The following is a 27,909-nucleotide window of genomic DNA, read 5'->3' as shown; positions in this document are numbered from 1 at the left end:
TGTCTCAGGACCTGCCATGGTTTGCTGCTTATTCTTTCAAGCATGGAGTGGGTTTCTTCTGCCCATTCGGCCTACCAGCCATACCTGAGCATTCTTCTCCAGACCTTTGGCTGTCAGTGGTTGACAGTCTCTTCTGGAGGGCTTTCGGTCCCCAGTTTATCAGTTATTTTCACACTGAAGGAAACTGTGCGGTTTTCGTCCTAGAGTCTCTCTTGTTTACATCTACGAGTCCTTCCTGTATCCAGGAGGATCTAGAACCACTGATTTTGTCAGAAACCATGCTTGTACTGTCTTCCGAGATGCGCAGTTACTTCTGTTTTCACTCACATCACTCCCCTGCTTCAGGCATCCCTGCTACGATTGTGGATTTATGTCTGTCTTTTTCTTGGCTTTCTTTGTAGAACCCAACTCTTCTCCAAGCAAAGGTCGGAGGTAGTGCTCCAGCACTGTGTGGTTCACTGCTTTGTCCTGGTCGGACAGCCTGTAGCTTGGTATTCATCCAAGTGTGAGGACTACCATCCTGCTTGTCCTGGGAGAAAAATAGAGTTGCTTTCCCTGTAACAAGTGTTCTCCTAGGATAGCAAGATGTTAGTCCTCATGAAACCCTCCTGCCCTCCCTGGGAGTTGGTTTCTGCATGTACTAGCTATATCATGGACTTGAGGGACTCTGCCTAGGGGGCAGGGTGATGACTACAGCTGCACATGCTCAGTCAAGCATGCTGAAAACTCTAGAATTTTTTAGATCAAAATTCCATGTTGGACTCCATCCGATGATGTCACCCATATGTGAAGACTAACATCCTGCTTTCCTAGGAGAACACCTGTTACAGGTAAGCAACTCTGCTTTATTAAAATACCATAGAAATATAAATATACACATTGATATATAAAAAATACATATAAATAAGACATTTTAAAAAAAAAGGAAAATAAAAAGAATATATATCGTGTGTTGTATGATTTTGATTTTGCTTGAAAGAATCCAATGCCTTATTTTTTGATTGTGGGGACCCATATCTGTGGTGACCATATATCAAAAATATATAAAAATGTCCAAACATAAAATAAAAATATAGATTAGAAATATATATATTTTTTTTACTGTACATTGAAGATATATATTTATAAAATAAATATATATTAGAAAAAATATATATAATATAACATAATAAAAAATATATATTTTTCCTTATATATATATATTTTTTTTTTTTTTTTAAATTGGAAGTGATATATGGTCACCACAGATGTGGGGCCCCACAGTCAAAGAATAAGGCATTGGATTCTTGTTGGCAAACTCAAAAGCATGTACAATACGGTATGTATATTTTCTATTATGATTTATCTATTATGATTTATTATCTGTATATATTTTATTTATTAATTTTATTATTTATATATTTATAGTATTATAATAAATATATACCCTTTGCTGTTTTTTATTTATTTTTTTTAACTTTGATCTCATTGGTTCAAGTAGACAGTTTTACATCTCCTTTCCACTGGGGGTATATGTATGTGTGTGTAGATATATTGTGGTTTTGCATTTTTTAATGTATTCATTAATATATTTTTAATCAATCCTATTAATTTAATATTCACCCTCCTTTATATATTATGTATTTTTAGTTTAAGATTTGTTGCTGATTTATAAACTATTTCTGCCTGTGATTTTATAAAAATAAATATTTTTTAACAAATTCATTTTCTTATCGTCCATGCCAGAGAAGTCCAAACAAGTGGGTTATGTCAGGCACACCTCTGGTGAGTAGGTGAGGGTATAATTGGGTACAGAAAAAGGGTGAAACCTTATTGCTGTGGTCAAAAGAATCATTGCTCCACTGTGTTCATACATAGTGCAGACAGAGCATGGAGATTCCAACACAACTAGAGACAACTACAAAGCTGACGTCACTCCCCATATAGTGGTCTGGGACTGCCTTCAGTATCCTGTGTCAAAGCTAAGACAACCAAAGACATTTGTTTGTTTGCTTTCCAAATCAGCCAAAACTTGATGCCAGCTAATTCAAGATGGAGCTATATTGTTTACAGCTGTGCTTCCCTGGAGTTCCTCCAAAGAGCAGTGCGCACTGCCATCTCAACCTTTTCTACAGTTTTACTTTCTAAGTGATTACCTTTCATTTGGCATAGTCCTGGAAGTGTAAGGACCAAAATTCAGAAGCCAGCTAAGGGTGCTTATTGGAAGCATCTCCAGCCCTCAGTATCAGTCCACTGTTTCAACATTTTGGTGGATATTGATATGGGCAAAATTTGAAATAAATCTGGGGATAATATTCATTTTTATAGTGGCCAACAGCCCAAGCAATGATAGCCCAAGCCATTCCCAATGCTCCAAATCTTTATATACAGCATGGGCCAGAGGAACATAGTTAATTGTGAAAAGATCATTTAGATTCTGACCTAGATATATCCCTAAATATTTGAGATGATTGGCAGCCCATTTGAAAGGAAAGGGCCTACGCAGAGCTGGTAAATCAGACCCAGGGACTGAACTGTTCAGAACCTCTGACTTCTCAAAATTGATTTTAAACCCAGAGACTCTGCTGAGCCTCAACAGTTCGATCATAATTTCCCTAAGGGACTCCTGAGGTTGGGAAAGTGTAAATATAATGTCATTGGCAAACATTGAAAGTTTATACATCCCTTCACCAATCTGAATCTTTGGGATGGCTTCATTCTCACTAATCCTTATCGCCAGCGATTCAAGAAATAAGGCAAACAACAAAGGCGATAGGGAGCAACCCTGTCTTGAGCCCCTATTGACAGGAAAAGAATTGGAGTACCCACCATTTACCTTTAGACAGGCTTGGGGGTGCTCAAATAACTTATTGAATCCAACCTATAAAATGGTGGCCGACTTGCATTTTTTTTCTAATACTTTAAACAAAAACTCCCAGTGGACCATTTCTAATGCTTTCTCAACATCGATGGATACAGTCTGAATCTTATCTCTGGAAGTATGCCATAAAATATCAATAATTTTACAGACATTGTCCACTGACATGCGATGTGGAATAAAGCCTGCTTGGTTCACATCTTTAGCTAAAATTTTAAGATTGACATTTAAAAGGGAGATTGGCCTGTATGAACCGCATAATAAAGGATCCCTCCCCAGTTTGGCTAGGATGGTAGTTCCTGCCAAGTTAGAGCCCTTTGAAAGCGAGTCCCCATGCCATAGAGCATTAAACACATTCTTCAGAGGAACAACAATATAAGGGGCAAAGAGTTTATAAAATTTAGGAGAGAAGCCATTCAAACCCGGAGATTTATTGACTTTAAGATCCCAAATAACTTGCAGGACCTCTATTGTTTGATTCTCCCCAATCAACGAAGTCTGTTGCTCAATAGAGTGACTAGACAAATCTACACTCTGAAGAAAAGCTTCAATCTCAGCGATGGGAAATACCAGCGTCACACTATATAAATCACTATATAAAACTGGGAAAACATGCCTCTAATGTCTCCTGATGTGGTTAACAATTGGCTCCTCAGATCTTTCACCTTTGTAATTTGCTGCATAAATTCCCTGGCTTTCAGTTTGTGGGCAAGAAGTTTCCCAGCCTTATCACCCCATTCAAAATTGCAATTGCTTGACCAAATTTAACTGGTATGCTATGAGACCTGCATCTAGAGCACGCAGTTCTTCTCTAAGTGCCAAAATATGAAGGTAGAGAGGGCGCTTAAGATATGTAAATGCTCTAGTTCAGTCCCAGGGAGTAACAAATTTCGCTGCCGCATCCTTTCCTTTTTCTGAAAGGACACCTGGGAGAGGAATCGCCCCTTCAAAACTGCTTTGAGACACCCCCAGAGAATAGTTGGAGACATATCTCCCACATTATTAAGCCATAGATATTCTTTGATCATTCCAGAAGAGAGAACAGAAAGCATCATCTGTCAGCAAGGAATCAGAGTCTCCAAAAGCGATGACCCCCATCCAAATTCACAAATGATAAATCCACCCAAACCAAGGCATGATCAGACCATGAAATGACCCTGATGCCTGTGTTGGTCACCTGATTCAACAAGAGTTTATCTGCCCACAAGTGATCAATGCGAGAATAAACAGCATAGGCCTTAGAGAAAAAAGTGTAATTCCTCACTGTAGGATGTCTGTCTCCATGCATCCATTAAGCCCCATCTATGCGTAAGCTGTTTAAATGTAGAGCGGGAAGCTTTTGAAGTTTGACCCCCCCCCCCCCCCTCGAAGAATTATCTATCTGAGGTGTTGGAGATAGATTAAAATCGTCACCAATAAGTAATTTGCCCTCCAAAATTACAGAAATCGCCTCAAAAAAGGGCCTTATTCAGTATTGGGGACATAAACATTTACCAAAGTTAAAGTTTCACCCTCCACTTCTATTGTGACCTGGATATACCTACCCAATGGGTCAGCATGGCTCTGTTTAATAAGACAAACAAGCTGAGAGGGTAAAAGAATACTCAACATTGCATATTTATGTCCCTGGGAAGCAGGCACATAAAAATGCCTAGATTATAAGGAGGAGATCATTACGTATTCATGCCGCCTCTTCAAATGAGTCTCTTGAATAAAAACAATGGGCCACTAGGTCAGCATACAACAATTGCCTCTTCCTATAATAATTTAACCCTTTCACGTTCAAAGAGAATACTTTGAAAGCTGTCATCATAGCAACACTAAAGCAGGTATCCCAAATACACAAAATGGGACTCTACACCCCCCCACCACCCCCGTTCCCCCCCTTCCTCCCCACTTTACCAGGAAAGAGACTGCCCAACCCAGAGCAGCAACAAAAGTGAGTGAGAGCCATCAGAAACCGGGAACCCCCTCCCCCCCCCCAAGCCCCAACAAGAGAAAAAAACAGAGCACAAATATAGCATCACAACTTTCATAAACAAGATACAGCAGAGTAGCTAAGCGTAGCAAATCCCTAAAGAGGAGAAAAGGTACTGAGCTAGCACCATTACCCATAGCAAAAACAGAAAATGGATTAGCTCAAGTCAATGAATCCTGCTTAGCAGTAAGACCTCCCGGTTGTCATCGAAGTTGGCGACCTCCCTTCTCCGCCCGCTGCCAGCGGGGACTATTTCGAAGAATCAACGCAGTGGAAGTTGAAACATTGGAAGCCAAAATCCAGCTCTGTCAAAATAGCCTCTGCCTCACTCACGGTTTTAACTTTATATATAGCCCCCTGTACGGTAAACGCTAACGAAAGTTCTCCTCCTGTGAAAGTGAAGTAACATGTTGCATCTCTGAGCGTTTTTGCATAGTGACCACTGAGAGAGCCACATAAACTGCGACCTGATGAGAATTCCAGGGCCATGTTTTCTTCTTCCTATCACTATTGAAAAGTTGGTCTTTGACTGTGAAAGAATGAAAACAATTATGTCCCATGGACGATCGCTGGCGCGTTGTCCCAAATACCGATTGGCTCTTTCTGTGGTGATGTCCTCAAGGCCAGAAAGACCGAGACCTCCTTAGAATCTTGCAGGAAAGCGCCAAATTGTAAGATCAAGGCTTACAGACAGCAAAGGTGTAGGGCCTTCCGCAATACCGCGAAAGCGGAGGTTGCAGCACCGAGACTTGTTTTCGATTTTTTTTCAACAATATTCGAATTCTCAGCTCATAAAGCTGTGGTTGAAGATCATCAAGCTAAAATGTGTGGGCATCCAGATTCGAGCTGTGCTCATCCGTACGGCGTCCATTTTCTAACAGTTCCTCATGCAGCTCCGACATCATTGCAAACAGTTCTGCTTTATTTGTTCTAATGTTTTTGCGGAGATCACAGAACCATTCGCGAAACTTGGCGCATGAAGGTAGGTCAGAATCTGATTGCAAATGCTGTGACGTCTTGATGATCTCCTCTTGGAGCTTGTCAGGCATACCTGCATGCCTCGAATCGCCAGCAGCGCCACTCAGCTCCTCACAGAGTTTGGAGAAAGAAAACTTTCAAGTCAACAGCTTTCTTTAGAGATGTCATCACCAATGTTTCAGTTACCGTCAAGGTTGAATTGAAAAGCAAAGACACTGCTGTAAGCAGCTCTCACATGGCCATTTAGGCTGGTGATGTCATCAGTCCCCAGCCTTTGGTAATTTTAACAGAAAAGTTATCTCTGAGCCCAATACTATCCCCCTTCTAAAAGTAGAATTTCGCTTCTGTCGGAATCTGGCTTTTTTCACTTATAATGGTGAGAAAGGAGAGCAATTAGGCCAGGACAAGGAAGGCCATTCTCAAGTCTGTTGTAGGTCACCTTTGAGATGTTTATACACCAGATTTTTCTTGGCTAGGTCTTTGATGTGCCCTATTAAAGTGCAGTGGATTCTAAGATATTGATTTCAGGAGACATCAAGGGGAAGCATGCTTTGCTTGCTCTAGCAAGAGTTTGCAGGTCCCAGAGGGCTGTTAAGCCAACTCGATGAGGGCAAAATCAGAACTTGTCTTTCCAGAGGATAATGGCAGGGCAGCGCCTACATCTTGTTGCATCCCTGTTCTAAGGACCTCAATGTAGGTGTGCAGACTGTGAAAGGCTATGCCTTGGATGCAGGAGTCCTGAGAGCTATTATGGCTTCCACTCACCCAGTCTGGGTGGAGCTTTGGTATATCCCACTTATTTGGACGATAAGGAAGGTGAAATTTAAACTTACCTGTTAATTTACTTTCCTTTTTGTTTTGCTAAACCAGTCCAGAACCCACCTAGGGAAGGCACAACAATCAAGGGCTCTCAGTTTGAAAAGTTAAAAATAAACTAGCAGAGTACATTGGTGCCCATTCTGAAGATAGTTGGCCAAATCATGACCTTGGTGTAGGGATTTTCTAATTCCTGGATTAATGACCATGGAGTGAAGTTTCTTGGCTGCATCAGGTTTTTGTGGTGGTGGTGGTTTGCAAAGCAAAACAGTTGCTTTCAGTTGTTTTAACTTTGACATAGGATAGATACTGAAGAGCTGATGGCAGCACCAGACCCCTATAGGATATTGAAGTAAGCTTTGAGCTTTTTTTCTCTGATGTTGGCAGAAGGGATATAACCACTTGTTTGGACTGGTCTGGCAGGACTAAAGGAAAGGAAATTAATAGGTAAGTTTAAATTTCACTATGTTACATATGCTTATAGGCATTATTCAGTGTACCTTGATGCAGATTGTCTTGTCGAAACATGGCCATGTTGGGTCTTAAACGGGTGCCTTTATTTATTTTTTTGTTTTATTTTTATGTATTTTATTATTTTCCTGTTCTTAGTCATATTTAAATAATTTATACGGTTTTATCTATTTGTATTTGTTTTTGTTTCCTTTCTGTCTCCAATACCATTAGCCTCTGTAGTAATCTTTTGGCACTTTCTTTTCTTTTTTGTCGAAGGCACTTAGTTTCAAGTATTCTTTCAGTGAAACAGTCTTATGGCATTCTCAATCAGCATCCAAAAATTTCCCCTTTTGATTTTGCTGCACTGTTTTTATTACCATGTCAGGGATGAGAACTGGCAACTTCAAATGGTGCCCTGTCTATTACAGTCCTGCCTAGCTGTGGCATTTACCCTAAGATGTCATCAAGGGTTATCAAACAGCAAAGACTGAGATTCCTCAACATCTTTGGAAAAATTCCAAAGTCTGTATTGACACCAAAGGCATAGGTTTAGAAAGGCCAGGTTGCTGCACTGTTCACTGTTTTTAAATGGAAGTTTGCTATCTGGTGAGAAGGCAGGACCCTAGACCCTTTCTCTTGCCCCATAGAAAAACTGCTTGAGTACCTTTAACATCCTTGAAAGCAGAGCTTTCCAAACTTTTCATGTTGGTGACACACTTTTTAGACAAACATAATTTCATACCACAGTAATTCAGTCTACTAGCAAACCAGAGGTTAAAGGTTAAACGAACGAAACGTATTTCGACAATTTATGTATGTTTCCTTAAATATATACATAAATAAAATGTTTCACGACACAACCTACCTCATGAAAACCTTCCATTTATATTAAAAATATATAGTATTCCAAGATTAATGTTATAATTTGAGTAACACACACTCATCTCTCTCCCCCCCAGCACGTCTGTCCCCCACACACTCATCTCTCTCCTCCCCAAGCACGTCTGTCCCCCATACACTCATCTCTCTCCCCTCCCCCAGCACATGTCTGGCCCCCACACTCTTCTTTCTGATTGTTGCCAGATAAGTGCTTCACTCCCTTCAGGTTCAAGCCTGCCGTGGTGCATAACATCTTACATGATCACCAGACACTGTTGCTTGCAGTCAGTACCTGTTTGCCCACATGTTCCTCGTGGCCAGGCCTCCTCGGCAGCAGCAGCAGCCAATGACAGGGACAGCTGGGCTCAAGTCCCACCCACGAAGCCCAAAAAATTGCGTTTGACAGCAAAAATCACCCAATAATAAGCAACCCGCGAACTGAAAAAAAAAAAAAGCAGATCGCTAGAAAAAAAAGCCTAAACTCGCGGGAAAGAAGCAAGGTTGGCAACACTGTGTACTATGTTTGCGTTGGAGTTGCCGTCGCATGCGCGTGAAGCTGGAGGGGAGCGGCTTCCGAGGTGCTGACTGTTTTAATGTGCTACGTTCGCACGACACACCTTCACACTGCAGGCGACACACATTTTGGAAAGCTCTGCTTTAAAGTCAGGTCTCAAGACCACTTTTGTTAGAGTTCACCTTAGTGCAATTGGTGCTTATTACCAGCTTATAAAAGGGAACCTCCAGCTCTCCACAGTCTTTAGTTGTCTGATTTATGCAGGACTTGCTTCAAATGAAACCTTCTGCTATGTCATGGGATGTCAAGGTGGTTCTAACCTAGCTGGTAGAAGTCCCTTTCAGCCTCTGAACTCTTGTAGAGTTCTAACTGCAGAATCCTAAAGCCCAGAGAAGGGCTGCCATGATCTCCAGCATACCCAGGATTTGCTGTAATCAAACATAAATTCTAATCGGCTGGCAGATTGCATTTCCTTTTGTTACGCCCAGACAGCCCTAACTCTAGAAGGACATATCAAAGCTGATATTGATAGTCATGGTAACATTGGTGGCCCATTGAAGAGATTTGCATGACTGTGATGCGGAGTTCAGTTTACACATTTATGTTTCATTACTGTTTGAACACCAACTTTTGTGTGACAGTAGGTTTGGTCACTCTGTCCTCTAGGTTGGGCCCAGGGCCCATAATATAATTTCTGAGGTTTTATGTTTAAAAAAAAAAGGAAAGAGAAAAGAAAAAACTGAAAAGGGGTTTTAAACACAAAAAAGTTATTCATCTGTTGACAGCTTATTTCTGGTTATTCCTCTGTTCAAAGAACATATGATTTGCCATACTGGGTCAGATTCTCAAGCTCAGTATCCTATTTCTAACATCGTGGATAATACATTGAAATTGCCCGCTCAGTATGCTGCAGCGGTTAAAAAAGCAAACAATGTTAGGAATTATTAGGAAGGGAATGGTGAATAAAATGGAGAATATCATAATGCCTCTGTATTGCTCCATGGTGAGACCACACTTTGAGTACTATGTTCATGTCTGGCTGCCACATCTCAAAAAAGATATTGATACACTGAAGAAGTTAGAAGGCTGACCAAAATGATAAAGGAGATGGAACGGCTCCCCTATGGGGAACGGCTAAAGAGGTTAGGGCTGTTCATCTTGGAGAAGAAATGGCTGAGGGAGGGATATGATGGAGGTCTATAAAATCATGAGAGGTCTAGAATGGGTTAATGTAAATCAATTCTTTACTCTTTCAGATAATACAAGGAATAGGGGCACACCATGAAGTTAGGAAGAAGTACATTAAAACAAATAGAAGTAAATTCTTTTTAATTCAATGCACAATTAAGCTCTGAAATTTGTTGCCAGAGGCTGTGGTTAAGGCAGTTAGCTTATTGGGGTTTAAAATAGGTTTGGACAAGTTCCTAGAGGAGAAGTCCATAAACTGCTATTAGTCAAGTTGACTTAGTTGCTTCTTACCAGCATTAGTAGCGTGGGATCTATTTAATGTTTGGGTACTTGCCAGGTACTTGTATCCTGGATTGGCCACTGTTGGAAACAGGTTGCAGGGCTTGATGGAACCTCAGTCTTGACCCAGTATGGCAACTTCAACATTTTTTATTATTCTAATTTACTAATTTTGTACATAATCAAAATAGTATCCATCTTGTTGTCCATGGTAAGCACTTGTTACAAGGAAGAAACTTAGTTTTCACCATTCTACCTGTTCCAGATGTCTTCATGACCCAGTTTTCAGCACTACAGACATCCCGGTCAGTGAGGACACGTCGATTAGCAGCTGCAGAGGAGAACATTGAGGTGGCTCGAGCTGCACGCCTTGCACAAATTTTCAAGGAAATCTGCCATAGCATTGTTTGCTACAAAGGTAAATGGATTCTGAATAGAGAAAATGCAGGCCTGGTGTTCCAAGCCAAGAAATTTGCCAATATGGGTCTATTCTTTGTCTTCCAGATGTTTTCTTTTACTCACACACTAATACACATGCACAAACATTGTCCGAAACACACATAACACACAGTGGAGTGCCTCAGGGATCTGTACTTGGACCGGTGCTTTTCAATATATATATAAATGATTTGGAAAGGAATACGACGAGTGAGGTTATTAAATTTGCGGATGATAAAAAATTATTCAGAGTAGTTAAATCACAAGTGGACTGTGATACATTACAGGAGGACCTTGCAAGACTGGAAGATTAGGCATCCAAATGGCAGATGAAATTTAATGTGGACAAGTGCAAGGTGTTGCATATAGGGAAAAATAACCCTTGCTGTAGTTACACAATGTTAGATTCCATATTAGGAGCTACCACCCAGGAAAAAGATCTAGGCATCATAGTGGATAATACTTTAAAATCATTGGCTCAGTGTGCTGCAGCAGTCAAAAAAGCAAACAGAATGTTAGGAATTATTAGGAAGGGAATGGTTAATAAAATGGACAATGTAATAATGCCTCTATATTGCTCCATGGTGAGACCGCACCTTGAATACTGTGTACAATTCTGGTCGCCGCATCTCAAAAAAGATATAGTTGCGATGGAGAAGGTACAGAGAAGGGCAACCAAAATGATAAAGGGGATGGAACAGCTCCCCTATGAGGAAAGGCTGAAGAGGTTAGGGCTGTTCAGCTTGGAGAAGAGATGGCTGAGGGGGGATATGATAGAGGTCTTTAAGATCATGAAAGGTCTTGAACGAGTAGATGTGACTCGGTTATTTACACTTTCAAATAATAGAAGGACTAGGGGGCATTTCATGAAGTGAGCAAGTAGCACATTTAAGACTAATCGGAGAAAATTATTTTTCACTCAACGCACAATAAAGCTCTGGAATTTGTTGCCAGAGGATGTGGATAGTGCAGTTAGTGTAGCTGGGTTCAAAAAAGGTTTGGATAAGTTCTTGGAGAAGGAGTCCATTAATGGCTATTAATCAAGTTGACTTAGGGAATAGCCACTGCTAATAATTGCATCAGTAGCATGGGATCTTTTTAGTGTTTGGGTAATTGCCAGGTTTTTGTGGCCTGGTTTGGCCTCTGTTGGAAACAGGATGCTGGGCTTGATGGACCCTTGGTCTGACCCAGCATGGCAATTTCTTATGTTCTAATAAATGCTGGAGGTAATGCTGATGAGAAATTGCTTCTGCAGATTTTGTACTTACGTTCAGTATTCATTTTTATTTGTAATGACTGTTGTTCATACACTGTTCCAAGGCACTGAAGTTTCAAGCAGTACATTTAGAGCAAAAACAGGAGCTGAACAGTTGCTACAGCTTGCCTTTTTTATTTATACCCTGCTTGAATTCATGTGTTCCTTGAAAAAAGGTTAAAAACATTCATCTTATATAACAAAATAGTAACTTTTATAAGCGCTAGAATAATCCCCACTGGAGAGTAAGAGGCTGTTGTGCTGCTGTAAATCCTAGTCTGAGCTTCATCTTTGGCCTTTCTATTTCTCTTTCAGATTCCTCCAGCCAGGCTCTCGCAGCTCCCCTTCTGAACCTTCCACCTAAGAAAAAGTAAGTCCCTTATCTAGTTTTCATTCTGCTAGAGATTTCTTCCTTCTGCAGAATGTGAGCATTAACTCTTCCCTGTATCTTTCCTGTGGTCCCAGAAATGCTGATTACTATGAAAAGATCTCTGACCCTTTGGACCTGGTCACCATTGAGAAACAGATTCTGACAGGCTGCTATAAAACGGTGGAGGCTTTTGATGCAGACATGCTGAAGGTTTTCCGGAATGCTGAGGTACAGCCTGGATGAGTGTGGCATGTACCCGAGCATTATGCCATGTGTGGATTTTTTGCTGTAGTAGGGGATGTGCATTAACTTGTATTCCCTGTTCATACCCAGATCAGTCCAGACTCCTGGGTTTTGCCCCCCCTCTAGCAGATGGAGACAGAGCAGTTATCAAAACAACTCCGCCTATAAATAGAATGGTGCCACCTACAGTCCAGCAGATGGGAGAGGTGCCAAACCTACAGTCTGGGCTGTGTGCTTAAGTTGATTATCTTGTGTTTAGTTAGTTTAGGGGACTTTTTTGTCTTTTGTTTCTGGATTATTTCAGCTTTATTTAAAAAGAATATAAAAGAAAGGAGCTTGTGGCAGCACAGTGGTCGTTAGCCTCCCAGGTGGTCCTTAGGTTCTGAGAGAACCATCCCCCACTGGTCTGAGGCAGCTGCTTCACAGGGTCAAGGGCCCTACTTATCTACTTAGCAGCTTGGGTGCGACACCGGGGAGCCTGGTTCATTCCACCCAAAGGGATCGGCAACTTGGACCACTGCCGGGCAAGTTTTATAATTTTAAAAAAAAGTTTTGCTTTCGTTTTTCTCCCTCACCGGCTCTCTCTCCTTCACTCCCTGTCGCAGTGCGGTATTTGCCTTTTGTTTTGCTGTTTATTCAGTGAATTTTCATTGAATTTTCTTTAATTTGTTTTGTCTTTATTTTCCTGTCAAGACTCGATGCCGCGTTCGTCCATTTGCCATGTGTGTGGGTCGGTCCGCGCGTGGCTCTCCAGGGAGGGCCTTTGCTCGGCTTGCATCCCGGGGGGAGGGGCTGTCAGGAGCCAAAAAAAATATTAAAATGGCAAAACCAGTTAAATCAAAGTGTGCCCCAGTCCCGATTGGGACATCTGCTGCAATTCACTCTGAGGCTGATCAGTTCCCGTTCAGCATGGGAACAAGGGACCATTTTCCAGTCATTCAGGGTTGTGTCTAGTGCAGCGCTGGGGAGAGGATTTTACCTCCTCTTTCTCCCCAGCAAGGTTTCCCAAGGACAGGGAACCTTTACAGCCTAATTCCCCTGCAATGGAGGATAGCCTCGAGGGGGGCCTCTGACTCCTCCTCTTCCTCTTTTTTGTCACAATTTGTGTTATTGCTTCATAAAGCTTACAAGGAGAGGAAGTTAGGGAAGCTGCAATCTGGTAAAAAAGGTCGTTTCTCAAGGATCTAAGCCCTCTGCTAAGAAAAGGTCTACCTGTAAGGGAGGTACGGAGCCTGCTCAGCCTAAGCGTCCCCGTCGGTCAGGGGTTCCCCAGATTACTACGGATACTTCTGGTCAGGATTATGATCCAGATGACCTAGACCTACTGCCCAAGCCCCCAAGGGGGTGGATGTAGACCCTAATTTACAGCACCAAGGCACAATTCGTGGGGCGCATGCTGCGGAAGGGGATGATCTAAGGTGGTGCGCCTCTTTAGAAAGGAGGAGTTGGGTCCCCATATTCCTTCTATTTTAGCTGAACTGGGCATTGAAGGTCCCCCTGAAAAATCTAAACTGGGTGCTATGGATCCGGTGTTGCTGGGTCTGAGAGGCCCTGCTTCTTCCTTTCCTTTTCATTTCTCGGCTACAGATTTGCTCTTCCGGGAATGGGATACCCCAGACCTGGGATTGAAAGTGTGTAAAGCCATGGACAAGCTATATCCTCTGCCAGAGGATGCTTTAGAGCTGCTTTGAGTACCCAAGGTAGATGCGGCAGTGTACGCTGTTACCAAGAAGACCACGATCCCGGTTACTGGAGCTACAGCACTCAAGGACCTGCAAGACAGGAATTTGGAGGTGCAACTTAAAAGGACTTTTGAGGTTTCAGCACTGGGAGTGCATGCGGCTATTTGCAGCAATTTCGCCATACGAGCGGGTCTCCACTGGATTCAGCAGTTGCAAGCTAACACCGCGTTATCGGATGAAAAGCCAGCCCAGGCAGGTCATCTGGAAGCTTTGGTGGCATGCAGTGTGGATGCACTACATGATCTACTGAACACATCGGCCAGATCCATGGTTTCAGCTGTCTCAGCTCATAGGCTCCTCTTTTGAGAAACTGGTCAGTGGATGTCTCCTTGCCCTTCAAAGACAAACTGCTTTTCGGTAAAGACCTGGAAGATATGGTCCAATCTCTGGGGGAGAATAAGATTTCTAATTTCTCCCTGCGGTTACGAAACCAAGCAAAGAGCGGTGCAGGACGCTTTGCAATGACTTCTGCAACTAGGGGCCATCATCTCAGTGCCTCTGGAGGCAAGAAGGAAAGGCCAATACTCCATTTACTTCACAGTGCCAAAAAAAGAGGGATCGTTTCGGCTCATTCTGGATCTGAAAAAAGTAGATAGATATCTCCGGGTCCCACGGTTACGCATGGAGATGCTCTGGTCAGTCATTGCCTCAGTGTGCAAGGGAGAGTTTCTAGCATCCTTAGACCTCACGGAAGCAGATCTTCATATAGGCATTCGGTCAGACCAGGTTTCTTCGGTTTTCGGTACTGGATCAGCATTTTCAGTTTCAGGCTCTGCCCTTCGGTCTAGCCACAGCGCCCAGGACATTCACCAAGGTGATGGTGGTGGTGGCAGCCCATCTCCACAGGGAAAGGTTGCTGGTGCATCCTTGGACGATTGGCTGATTCGTGAAAAATCGAAAGTGCTTGCCCAGGAGGCGATTCAGAGAGTACTTCAGCTCCTGCAATCGCTGGGCTGGGTGGTCAATTTCACCAAGAGCCGACTGGAGCCCATTCAGTCGTTGGAGTATTTGGGTGCTCTATTCGACACTCAGCAGGGCAGTTTTTCTTACCACGGAACGCATCTCCAAGCTGCAAGTCCAAGTAAGAGGTTTAATGCTCAAGCACCCACCCAGAGTCCGAGATTATTTACAGGTTCTTGGGTCGATGACTTCAACATTAGAACTTGTACCCTGGGCCTTTGCTCATATGAGGCCTTTACAGTCTGCCTTGCTTTCCCGATGGAACCCAGTCTCCGAGCTTTTTCATCTACCTTTGCCGCTTACGGAGGCAGTGCGATCCAGTCTCGACTGGTGGTTGGTGAAGGACAATTTAGTCCGAGGAGATCCCCTGGAAGTGCCCGACCGGACAGTGGTCACCACCGATGCCAGTTCCTCTGGTTGGGGAGTGGTATGCCAAGGGAAATCAGTACAAGGACTTTGGTCTCCCATCTAATCTCTCTGGTCGATCAATTGACTGGAAACCAGGGCATTATGGTTGGCATTGCAAGCATTCCATCCCCTCCTCCAGGGCAAGTCGGTCAGAATTCTCTCAGACAATGCGACCATGGTGGCGTACATCAATCGCCAAGGTGGAACCAGAAGTCAACCGGTGGCGATGGAAGCTCAACAATTGATCAGCTGGGCAGAACAAAACTTGGTAAGTATAGCAGCGTCTCACATCGCCGGCGTGGACAACGTGCAGGCAGACTTTATAAGTCGTCACCGACTCGATCCCGGGGAATGGGAATTGATGGACGCGGTTTTTCAACTCATTTGCAATGCATGGGGGCATGCCCAGCATGGATCTCATGGTGATGTTTCGGAATGCCAAAGCTCCACGTTTCTATGCTCGGTGGAGAGAGACAGGAGCAGAAGGGGTAGATGCCCTAGTGCTGCCTTGACCCACAGAGGTTTTTCTGTACATCTTTCCGCCTTGGCCATTGATCGGCAAGTGCTCAGGTGGATAGAGATCCATCCAACGGAGGTCATCCTGGTAGCTCCAGAATGGCCGAGACGTCCCTGGTTTGCGGACCTTCTCAGTCTTGCCGTGGAGGGCCCGCTGCGGTTTCCAGTTCTCCCGGACCTGCTGCATCAAGGGCCTGTTTGTTTGGAAGAAGTCGATCGCTTCTGTCTAGCGGCATGGCTTTTGAAAGGCAGAGGTTAAGTCACAAAGGCTGTTCTCCGGCTGTAGTAGCCAAGCTCCTCCGATCACGCAAGACTTCTACCAATCTCACGTATGTTAGAGTATGGAAAGTGTTTGAGACTTGATGCCTGGACCGAGAGGTCATGCCTATCCGGTCTTCGGTGTCAGATATTCTGTGTTTTCTACAATCCGGTCTAACGGTTTGTCATGTAGTTCCCTCAGAGTGCAAGTGGCGGCGCTTGGTTGTTTGCGTGGATCCGTCCAGGGCGTAGCGTTAGCTGCACATCCAGATGTAGTTCGTTTTCTTAAGGGAGCAAAACACTTGCGTCCTTCACTTCGGCATCTCTATCTGTCGTGGAGTCTGAATTTAGTCCTCACTGCTCTTTGTTTGGCGCCTTTTGAGCCCTTGAAGAGATCAAATCTAAAAGTTCTTACCTTGAAGGTGATTTTTCTGGTGGCCATTACATCAGCTCGTAGGGTGTCGGAACTCCAGACACTTTCATGTAGGGAACCCTTTTTGGGGATTTCGGATTCGGGAGTTTCTTTAAGGACTGTTCCGTCTTTCTTGCCAAAAGTGGTTTCCTCTCTTCATGTCAACCAATTGGTTGAACTGCCGGCCTTCACGGAGTTAGACTGTTTGGATCCTTTGGCTGGTGACTTGCGGAAGCTTGACGTTCGCAGAGCTTTGCTGCATTACCAAGAGGTTACCAATTAGTTTTGTGTGTCTGACCATCTCTTTGTGCTGTGGAGTGGTCCTAAACGAGGACAGCAAGCGTCCAAAACTACTATAGCTCGTTGGCTAAAAGAGGCTATTAGTTCGGCCTATCTCCTTCAGGGTAGATCCCTTCCTACTGGTCTGCGTGCCCACTCTACTCGTTCGCAAGCAGCGTCTTGGGCAGAGTGTCAGATGGTAACACCGCAGGAGATATGCAGGGCGGCTACGTGGAAATCCTTGCATACTTTTGCAAGACATTACAGACTGGATGTTCAAGCTCCAGTTGTGAGAAGATTTGGAGAAGGGAGTGCTTCAAGCGGGCCTCTCCAGATCCCATCCCAATTAAGGAAGCTCTGGTACATCCCAGGAGTCTGGACTGATCCGGGTACATACAGGGAAAGGAAAATTAGTTTCTTACCTGATAATTTTCGTTCCTGTGGTACCACGGATCAGTCCAGAATCCCGCCCATCTCAGACATGAGAGAAAGGGAGAGTCCACTCGGTTCTTATATATTATCTTATTTCAGATTGGCAGAGTTCTGAATTTTTGTCCTCAAGTGGTTCTCAAGTTCAGGTCCTGGGAGGGTTCAGTGGACCGGTTTGTTTCTTTTACTGTATATAGTTATAATGGTTTTGAGATTTCCATTCTGCTTTGACATTGAGTAATACTGCCGGACTGTAGGTGGCACCAGCCTATTTACAGGCGGAGTTTGTTTTGATAACTGCTCTGTCTCCATCTGCTAGAGGGGGGGCAAAACCCAGGAGTCTGGACTGATCCGTGGTACTACAGGAACGAAAATTATCAGGTAAGAAACTAATTTTCCTTTATAGTCTCTTATTGCACAACAGTGTGTTACAGTATAATACGAGTGCAGGTGAAAGTTGTGGCATGGCATTTTAGCACAATAAGCTTTATGGTCAATGATGCGTGCGTAATACAGTGGAAAAGTTTCTTGTGTTTTAATCTACTGGGTGCACATCTTCAAAAAACAGTATATAATTTGTTATAGGGTTGCAACCAAAGTATTTTACAGAAGGGTGGATTCATTTTGAATACCAATTATACCTTCTTCTTTCATGTTCATTGTGAAAATGAACAACTCAGTTGAACTTTTGGTGATTTGAAATGAGAAACCTCAAGTCCACACAGATGTTAGTGCCACACATACACACAGCTTTTTAATACCCTTGGCCACCCTGGTGCAGTCGTGTCTTCTAGGCCTGTCTGATCCAGTGCAGAAACATTCAACTCTCCAACCCCAGCCTCAATTTGGAAGGAGAAGATGTAGAACTCATTCCTGTTCACACCCAGATCAGTCCAGACAAGTAGGTTTTGCATCCCTACCAGCAGGTAGAGGCAGAGAACAAAAACCCTGTTCCCTGTACATACCCGGATCAGTCCAGACCGAGGGTTGAGCCTCCTTTCCAGCAGGTGGAGACAGACCAAAACTGAAAGGGTATCCTATATGAGGACAGAGCCTACCCTGCAGCCCTTCAGTATTTGTCTGTCTCCAGCAGGTGGATCAGCTCACCCTGCGGTCTCCAGATTTGGGCTAGTCAGCCTTCTTTTTTCTTCTCTTCTTGTTGGATCAAGCAAATACTTATTCCTTAGGGATTCTGGTAGGATTTTTTAAAATTAAAAAAAAACAAAAAAAACCGTAAACCTCATTCTCTTCTTTTCCCTGGGGTTCGAACCGGCAGCCAGACATAGAGGAGCATGCAGGCTTCACTCCCCTGCCTCCGCTCCTGCCAGCAGAGCTGCCAATTGTTCTATTTTTAGCTTTTTTTTCTTAAGCGCGTGGCTCATCTTCGCTGAGGATGCCGCGGCCAGCAGCCTGCCTAGCATGTGGGGAGCCCGTGTCGCGCCTGGGGCTCGGCTCGGCTGCCTGCCTGGTGAGGAAGGCCCCTCCTCGGCAGGATAAGCAAATTTAGCCCGGGGACGGAATCCCCAGCACATGGCCAGGCTGTTCCCGGGTCGGCAAACCCCGGGAACGGTGGCCATTTTGGGGATTTTGGCAGCTCCGAATTCGGAGCTGCCTGGGGCTGGGGAGCAAGAATTTCAAGATTTCCCCCCCGATTTGAGCCCCGAGGTCCCCCAGGATGTGGTCAGGGACCACCCGGGAAATTCAAGGCTCGTTTTTCTTCAGATTTTGTTCTTCTGTTGCATAAATCATATTTGGCTAGCTTGCAAGAGGAGGAGGAGGACCCTTCCCCAGGCGCGCCCCCCCCCCCCCCAGCGAAAATTCCGCGCCCTTACCCGTTTTTCCTGTCGCGGAACCTCCAGGGTCTGTTAGGGTGCGGATGGTCCCAGGGGTGGCCCCTATCCCTGACCCCCTGTTAACCCCAGTTATCCCTGATCCGGATCCCACGTCGGATTTAGCGAGCGCACTCCCACCCCTGGAGGGGATGATCCTAGGGTTCTCCGCATGTTTCAGAGGGAGGAGTTGGAGCCCCTCATCCCCTTTGTCCTCCAGGAACTGGGGCTGGAGGGGCCCCCTGCGGATACCTTTATGGCCTCCTTCCCAAGGATATGGACCCGGTCCTGGCAGGACTCAGGGCTCCGGCAAGCGCTTTTCCTTTTCACCCTATGCACAAGTTGCTGCTTTTGCGGAAATGGAAGGCGTCATAGCATATGGGGCTGATACGCTCTACGACCTCCTCCGCGTCCAGGCGAAGGCGATGGACTCGGCGGTCTCCGCTCGACGGCTCCTCTGGCTACGCAATTGGTCGGTCGACCCGTCCTCCAAGGCAAGGCTGAGCACGTTGCCCTTCAAAGGTAAGTTACTTTATGGAGAGGAGCTTGAGCAGCTTATTAATTCCTGGGGGGAAAACAAGGTTCATAAGCTACCGGAGGACGACCGAAACAATCTCGATCCTTTACGCCCTCCCATCCTCGCTTCCGGGGACAGAGGAGGTTTACGCCCTGCGGACGAGCTGGCTCCTCTAGGGGTTATTCTTCCCGGTCTCAATCTTGGTCTCAGCCCTTTCGTGGGCGTCGCTCCTTCTGCGAGGGTCAGTCTCAGCGCACCAACCCAAAGCCCGCCACACAATGAAGTTCGGTTGACCCATTCCTCTGTCCCCTTTCTGGGCGGTCGTCTCTTCCTGTTCTTCGACGAATGGGGCCCTCAAGTTGATCGACCAGGTTCGGAATCTGCTCTCGCTGCCTCTTCCGACGGCCTGGGACTACCTTCAGGTTTTGGGTTCCATGGCTTCCACCATCGACCTCGTTCCCTGGGCTTTTGCTCATATTCGACCATTACAGAAAGCTTTGCTATCCCATTGGCAGCCGGTGTCGCAACAGTTTCACATAGTCCTCCCTCTTTCGGCCTCTACCGTCGCCGCCTTGCAGTGGTGGCTTTCGCTTCCTCATCTTCTCTGGGGAATGCCTCTTCAATCTCCACAGTGGACGATAGTAACCATGGACGCCAGTCTCTCGGGCTGGGGTGTAGTCTGCCTGTCCCAGTCCACTCAGGGGGGATCTGGTCGCCGGTGCAGACTCGTTGGCACAACAATCGGTTGGAGTCCCGGGCGGTGCGTTTGGCTCTGAAGGAGTTTCTTCCCCTGATACGCGGCAAAGCGGTGAGGGTTCTTTCCGACAACTCCACAGTGGCTTACATCAACCGTCAGGGGGGCACTCGCAGTCACCTGGTGGCCCTAGAAGCCAGCCGTCTCTTCGACTGGGCGGAAGGGCATCTGGATTGCCTGGCGGCCTCCCACATAGCGGGCAAGGAGAATGTTCAGGTTGATTTCCTCAGTCGTCAATCTCTCGATCGGGAGAGTGGGAACTCTCAGAAGAAGCCATGGTTCTGATCGTCGACAGGTGGGGTCCCCCTCACCTGGACCTCATGGCGACCTTTTGCAATGCCAAGGCCAATCGGTTCTTCAGCCGCTGGAGAGAGCACGGCTCGGAGGGCGTGGATGCTCTGGCTCTCCCTTGGCCCGCAGACGTCCTTCTGTGCGTGTTCCCTCTGTGGCCTCTGGTGGGAAAAGATCTCCGGAGAATAGAACTACACCAAGGGCCAGTGGTTCTGGTAGCTCCCGAATGGCCTCGCAGACCCTGGTTCGCGGATCTTGTCAACCTGGCAACTGACAGACCTCTCCGGCTAGGCCATCTTCCTCGTCCACTTCGGCAGGGGCCCATATTTTTCGACCAGGCCGATCGCTTTTGTCTAGCGGCCTGGCTTTTGAACGGAGATGCCTGAGGCGTAAGGGCTATAAGGAGGAGGTTATCTCCACTTTGCTGCGAGCTCGGAAGCAGTCGACTTCTCTAGCTTATGTGCGCGTTTGGAAGGTCTTTGAGACTGTTTGTGCAGAGTCGGGTGTCTCAGCACGCTCCGCCCTGGTCTCGTTGGTTCTTTCTTTTCTACAGAAGGGGCACGAAAGGACTGAGTCCAGGATTGAGATCAAGAGGACGGCTGACGAGGAGCTGCAGTCCTTGCCTAGCGGAAACGACGTTGATTCCTGAATCTGCTTCTAGTGGAATTAAAAGACCTAGAAGAACGAGGGTGATCCTCTGGCAGTTTGTGTACCTTATTCTCTCCGAGGGACTTGATAATCTGGTCCAGATCCTCCCCAAATAGTAGCTTGCCCTTGAAGGGTAGGGATCCCAGCTGCGACTTGGAAGAAGAATCCGCCGACCAGTTGCGAAGCCAGCGGAGGCGTCTAGCCGAGACTGCAGAAACCATAGATCTGGCCAATACTCTCAGAATGTCATATAGAGCATCTGCTCCATATGCTATGACGGCCTCCAGGTTGTCTGCCTGAAGTGCTTCCTCAGGAGGCAACTCCTGGGAGCTGAGGAGCTGTTGAAGCCAGCGGAGGCCTGCATGCTGAGCGAAGGAACTACAAATGGCCGCCCGGACCCCCAGGGCGGACATCTCAAAAACTCTCTTAAGATAAACTTCCAGCTTTCAATCTTGAAGATCTTGCAAGGCTGCACCACCAGTTACTGGAATGGTAGTTTTCTTTTTTTTTTTTTTCGTCACCGCTGAGACTGCAGAATCTACTTTGGGAACCTTAAGCTCCAGGAAATCATCTGGGAGAGGATATAGCTTATCTATGGCTCTGCCGACCTTGAGGGAGGTCTCCGGAGAATCCCATTCCCTGGATAACAGTTGAAGGAACGTGGAATGGGAACGAAAGGACGTAGACCAGCCAGATGAGAGTCCCCTTTCTTCGCTGGTGGATTAGGCTCAGGCGGGTCCTGAGGGGCCTCAATGTCCAATTCCTGTAGCATATGTGGACTGAGGGGGTCCAGCTCATTCCTCTGGAAGATCCGCAGGACTCTAGGATCATCCCCTTCCAATTGAGCCGTAGTTGAAGGTTCATCCGGATCCGGGTCCTGCTGAGGAACAGACCCCCCCGCAGAGGGGTGTACCAAATGGACCCTCGAAGCGCATGAGGTGGTCGGAGGTACCCCTGGTCCCGGGACCGCTGACTCTTGGGCACTCCCCATGGTCTGGGCATTTCCCAAGACCTCAGTGGAATCAGCCATTCTGGGTACCTTAGGAGGAGGAGGTCCCGCCAAAAATTTCTGGTGCTGGCCCATTCTGGCTAGGTAAGCATTGTGAAACAAGAGAACAAAATCCGTGAAAAACGGAGGTGGCCCCGATGGAGGAAGAGTGGGAAGATCCCCTGACGGAGGAAAAGGCTCCAGAGGTGGAACGGGTATCAAAACCGGCGGCTGAGATGAAAAAGGAACATCCTGCTCTTCTCCTGTTAGCTCCAGAGCAGCCGAGTCTGGAGACAAATTGGCCACCGTTCCCGCGGTCAGCGGGATCGGGGCCGGCCCCTGAGAAACAGAGCGGCCCGGCAGTTGAGAGGGTCCCTCCCCACCAGGGAAGCAAGCTGTGCAAATCCCCTCACGGGAGAGCTTCGACCCAGGCTCTCTCCACAAGCGCAGCACCTGGACGAACGAGGCATGGGGAACCCCGACGGAGCCGTGCGGGAACCAGCTGTTCTTAACGCGAGAAACAGGCAAGGTTTAAAGCTGCGGGAAGTGGGAAAAACCTCCGCTTCAGCCTGTTCTTCCTCACGCTCACCAGGTTCGTGGCTGTAAGAAGCGGGTAATAGCCTCCGCTTCAGTCCTGCTCTTTCTCTATCCCTCAGCGACCCACAGATAGAGGCACAGAGGAATAACGCCTCTGTGCCGGCTGCCCCGAGGAAAACGGCGTCTCAGGGGCAGCAGGTCGGATAGCAGCCACAGGGGGAGAGGTCAGCACCACCGACTTGCACCCCGGAGAGAGGAAGAGAGGAAATAACCTGTCAAATGGAAATCAAAACAAACTTACCCCGACAACAGAGATGGGAGGGGTGGGGGGAGCTGCAAATAGTACTGGCTGCAAGCAATAGAGCGCTCCCACTAAAACAGGAGCGAGGCTACAGGAAAGCTCTCCAAATATTTCCCTCAGAAAATTCAAAATTCAAAGATTTATTTTTTTTTAATTAGACTTGATCCATCCAAAAGAAAGGAAAGCTGAGGAAAATAGAGAAAATTCCTAAAATAGCTTTCTAGTCATCTCAGTGGGGAACGAAAGCCACCACTGTCATCTGCTGGAGTCAAGAGAATACTGAGGATAAATAGAGGGTGCACTACCTTATAAGGAAGCATCCTTCAAAGTTCTCTCTGACTCCATCTGCTGGAAGGGGGAGATAACCCACTGTCTGGACTGATCCTGGTACGTACAGGGAACTAAAATTCCTCCAAGAAATTAGTGGTTTCAATTGTCTCAACATCCGTAGTTTAACAAAACCTTCATTGACTTTCTTAGCAATGTCATCTAGTTTAAAACTTGCATTATTTAAAATAACCACTGTGCTGTTGGCACTGAGAGGAGGGAGAGAGAGAGGAGCCCACTTTTTCCTACCACCAGGGGAGCCGGGTGTGTGGAAAAGGTTTGCCGCCCACCGGTGAGGCCTGTGCAGCCGCACACCTCGGCAGTCAAACGACATGTGTGACCTGTCTTTTCTGTTCGGTGCACTCAGGTAGATTTTTCCTTTGTAGCGCCACTGCTATTGCCACGTGAACAATGGCACCAAAGCCACGCATGGCGGCTTGTAAAACCTGTGGTCTCTGGTCTGGGAGGCTGAATGTGCGTTCCCTCTGTACCAGCTGCGCATCGGGGGAAGAAGGAACCTCCATGGGAACGGCTGTCGACAAGAGGGCCCTCCAGGTCCTTGGGGGCCGCAGCAGCGGTCCCGGGGGGATTGAATGGTGCCGCCATGCTTGCAGAGGATGGCAGTCAAAGGCCTTCGGCCTCCAGGGAGCCCAAGGATTCCCCTCCTGTGGAACAGGATAGGGGTGGAGAGTCAGATGGGAGTATGCACTGTCAGGGTTCCGACGATCCGGAGGAGTTCTCTCCGGAATTTGTCCTGCTCCTGCATGAGGCCTTTCTGGCAAGGAAGGGGGCAGGGGGGAAGTGACCCAGACAACGGTAAGTATGTCTCTCTTCCAAGAGGCCGAAGGTGATCTCTTCAGGAGGCTCTGGGGACCTACTCAGGTGCCTGGGCCTTTGTTGTGCTGCAGGAACCAAGAGCAATCCCAGGGATTTGGACAACTCTGATGATCTGCAGGATGATTCTGCAAATCCTCATAGAGCGGACCCGGATGTGGATGCGGATGCTGATCCTGATGCTAATAAAGATGACCCCGATCCAGATGAGATACCTGTGAAGGAGGGAGGTGACCCTAGGGTTGTCCGCTTGTTTAATAAGGAAGAGCTGCTTCCCCTCATGCCCCAGGTTTTGAAGAAGCTAGGAGGGTTAAGGTCACTCAAGAAGAATCAGGTATTGAAGGGGTGAATCTGGTCCTGGATGGGCTGCGAGGTCCTTCTAGTGCCTTTCTTCTGCCTAAGAAGATTCAAAAACTGTTAAACCAAGAATGGGACTTTCCAGAGGCAGGCTTGAAGTTCAGTAAGGCAATGGCGAAGCTTTACCCATTGATGGAAGAGACCCTGGATCTCCTAAGGTTCTGAAAGTGGATGCTGCAGTTTCTGCCATTACCAAGAAGACAACTATTCCAGTAGCAGATTCAGCTGCTCTGAAGGATGTGCAGGAATGCAAATTGAAGATACAGTTGAAGCAGATTTTTTTAGGTTTCTGCCTTGAGCCTCCGTGCGGTGATCTGTGGCAGTATGATGCAGAGGGCCTGTTTGTGCTGGTTCAGAAAGCACAGGAACAAGCTTCAGCCAGTGAACTCAGTCCTATGCAGTCTGCGTGTTTGGATGCTGGAGTGGCTTATATGGCAGATGCGCTGTATGACTTGATGCGCACTTCAGCCAGGAGCATGGTCTCGGCGGTGGTGGCCCGCAGGCTTTTGTGGTTGCACGATTGGTCAGCTGACATGTGGTCCAAGTCCCAGTTGTGTAATCTCCCCTTTAAAGGGAAGCTCCTGTTCGGGGAGGATTTGGATCAGTTGATGAAGACTTTGGGGGAGTCAAAGGGAATCGGTTGCTTGAGGATAAAAAGAGCAGCAAGAAGGTTTTCCCTTCCCGGCTTCAGGATATGTGACAGTTCTGTTCAGGCAAGAGTTCCTCTGCTTCGGAACCGAAGCAGTCTTTGGGATGACAGCAGCCCTTTTGGGGTACCCGCAGATCCTCCAGGGATTCCGCCGGTCAAGGGACTGGAGGAGGAAAGTCAACACAATGAAGTCAGGGGGTGTCCATTGCGCCATGGAAACGGTAGGGGAATGGTTATCCTGCTTTTATGAGAAAGGGACCAAGATTACCTCGGACCAGTGGGTCTTGGAGGTGGTAAGATACGGCTACGCACTAGAATTTTCACACACCATCAGGAGGCCTTTCTAGATTCCCACTGCTCATCTCAAAGCAAGCAGGAATTAGTGAGGAAGACTTTGCAGAGGTTACCTAAGCTTAAATGCAATTGTTCCAGTCCCGCTGTCCAAGCAGGGACAGAGAAGGTACTCCATTTATTTCATGGTCCCCAAAGGGGTACACCTTCTGCCCCCATTCTAGATTTGTAAAAGGTGAACTTAGCCTTATGGGTCCCATGTTTTTCGTATGGAGATGTTGTGCACAGTTATAGCAGCAGTCCGTAGAGGGATTTCCTGGCGGCATTGGACCTGACAGAGGCTTTACCTCCATTATTCCCATTGGAAGGACCATCAGATTCATGGTGCTGGGACAGCATTTTCAGTTCCAGGCTCTCCCCTTTGGTTTGGCCACGGCACTCTGAACCTTCACAAAGGTGATGGTGGTAGTGATGGTAGCTTGAGGCGAGAGGGGATTTTGTTCCATTCATATCTGGATGACTGTCTCATTCGGGCAAAGACAGAGGAGGCGTTGTGGTCAATCCATCCAGTGGGTTATGGACAGATTGAGTTTGCTGAGTTGGGTGATAAATTTGGCGAAGAGTCATCTGGTTCCAACCCAGTTGTTGGATTGTCTGGGAGTGCAATTCAGTACCCAGAGAGGCAGGGTGTTCCTGACCTCAGACAGATTGATGACAGTTGCAGGTGCAAATGACGCACCTGCTACAACTGGCAGTGCCCAAAGTCTGGGATTATTTGCAGGGTCCTGGGCTCCATGGCTTCCACATTGGACTTGGTTCCATGGGCCTTTGCTCACATGTATCTTTGCAAAAGGCGCTCTTATCAAGGTGCAATCCGTTGTCTGAGAAGTATCACCTGCCTTTACTTCTTCAAGGAGAATCTAGGTCCAGTCTGTTGTGGTAGCTCTCACCACAACTTGGAAAAGGGAGTGGACCTGGTGGCCCTGGACTGGGTGATAGTGACCACAGACACCAGTCTCAAGGGGTTGGGGACAGTGTGCTGGGGGAGATCTGCCCAAGGTCTTTGGTCAACAGCGGAGACATCTTGGTCTATCAATTGCCTGGAGACAAGGGCGGTCCACAGGGTCATGGAGGCATTTCTGCCCTGGATCAAAGGTTGGGTGGTGAGAATTTTCTCGGAAAATGCAATGACTGTGGTGTACATCAATAATTAAGGAGGGGAGAAGAGTAATGCTGTGGCTCTGGAAGCTCAGCAGTTGTTTGTTTGGGTGGAATGTCACCTTGAGGGAATAGCGACATCTCCCATCATGGGAGTGGACAGTGTGCAAGCGGATTTCCTCAGCAGGCAGCAGCTAGATCCGGGGGAATGGGAGTTGTCCTCTGAGGTCTGGGATCACATTTGTGCCAAGTGGGGTGTTCCCCAGTTGGATCTCATGGCAATGCGTGCCAATGCAAAGGCGGCAAGATTTTTCAGTCGCAGACAGGAAGTCGGGGTGTGCCCATGGTCGACAGGAGTCTTACTATACATGTTTCCCCCTTGGCCACTTGTCGGTCAAATCTTTGCGGCGCATAGAGATGCATCCAGGGAAGGTGGTGCTGGAGTGGCCGCAGCATCCATGGTTCACAGATCTGATGTATCTTGCGATAGACTGGCCTCTCAGGTTGGGTCATCTCTCATGATTGCTTCGACAAGGGCCCCATATTTTCGGAGTGGGAGGATCGCCTTTCTCTCGCGGCTTGGCTTTTGAGAGGCGGAGGTTGCGCCTAAAAGAATATTCTGAGCCTGTAATTTCCAGATTGCTCTAGGCTAGAAGGTCTTCTACTTCTCTGTGTACGTCAGGGTCTGGAAAGTGTTTGAGTCTTGGTGTTTGCAGCAGCAGCTGGACCCCCTAACTGTGGACATTCCTCGTATCTTGGCCTTCTTACAGCAGGGGTTGTCAAAGGGGCTAGCCTATAGCTCACTCCGCGTACAGGTTTCAGCCTTGGGTTGCCTTAGGGGTAAGTTGCAGGAGAGGTATTTGACCTCTCATCCTGATGTTATTCAATTCCTGAAAGGAGTCAAGCATTTGCTTCCTCTTGTACGGAAGTTATGCCCAGATTGGAACCTCAGCTTAGTGCTGCAAGTGCTCTGTGAGTCTCCGTTTGATCCCTTACAGGGAGCATCATTGAAGGACCTAACGTTGAAGGCAGTATTTCTAGTAGCCATATGTTCGGCCAGATGGATTTCGGAGCTTCAAGCTCTGTCTTGTAGGGACCCTTTTTTGCGTATTTCTAACGACAGGATGATGTTGTGAATGATCCCCCTCCTTTTTACCAAAGGTGGTTTCTTCTTTT

General features: G+C 46.8%; 1 protein-coding gene across 3 annotated transcripts in view; it reads left to right on the top strand.

The window, feature by feature from the left end:
* The window catches only part of ASH1L (ASH1 like histone lysine methyltransferase), a 295,195-nt gene that overhangs the window by 265,749 nt on the left and 1,537 nt on the right, over window positions 1–27,909 (top strand). For all 3 annotated transcript variants that reach the window (XM_029580354.1, XM_029580355.1, XM_029580353.1), the window contains exons 17-19: window positions 10,208–10,360; window positions 11,951–12,005; window positions 12,101–12,233. In XM_029580354.1, coding sequence (XP_029436214.1) covers window positions 10,208–10,360; window positions 11,951–12,005; window positions 12,101–12,233 — 341 coding nt within the window. The remainder of the gene's footprint in view (window positions 1–10,207; window positions 10,361–11,950; window positions 12,006–12,100; window positions 12,234–27,909) is intronic.

Source organism: Rhinatrema bivittatum, chromosome 16, assembly GCF_901001135.1.
Source record: "Rhinatrema bivittatum chromosome 16, aRhiBiv1.1, whole genome shotgun sequence".
In the NCBI taxonomy this organism is placed as follows: Eukaryota; Metazoa; Chordata; class Amphibia; order Gymnophiona; family Rhinatrematidae; genus Rhinatrema; species Rhinatrema bivittatum.
Note: the sequence above shows the minus strand (reverse complement) of the source record. Positions and strands in the feature narration are given on the sequence as shown.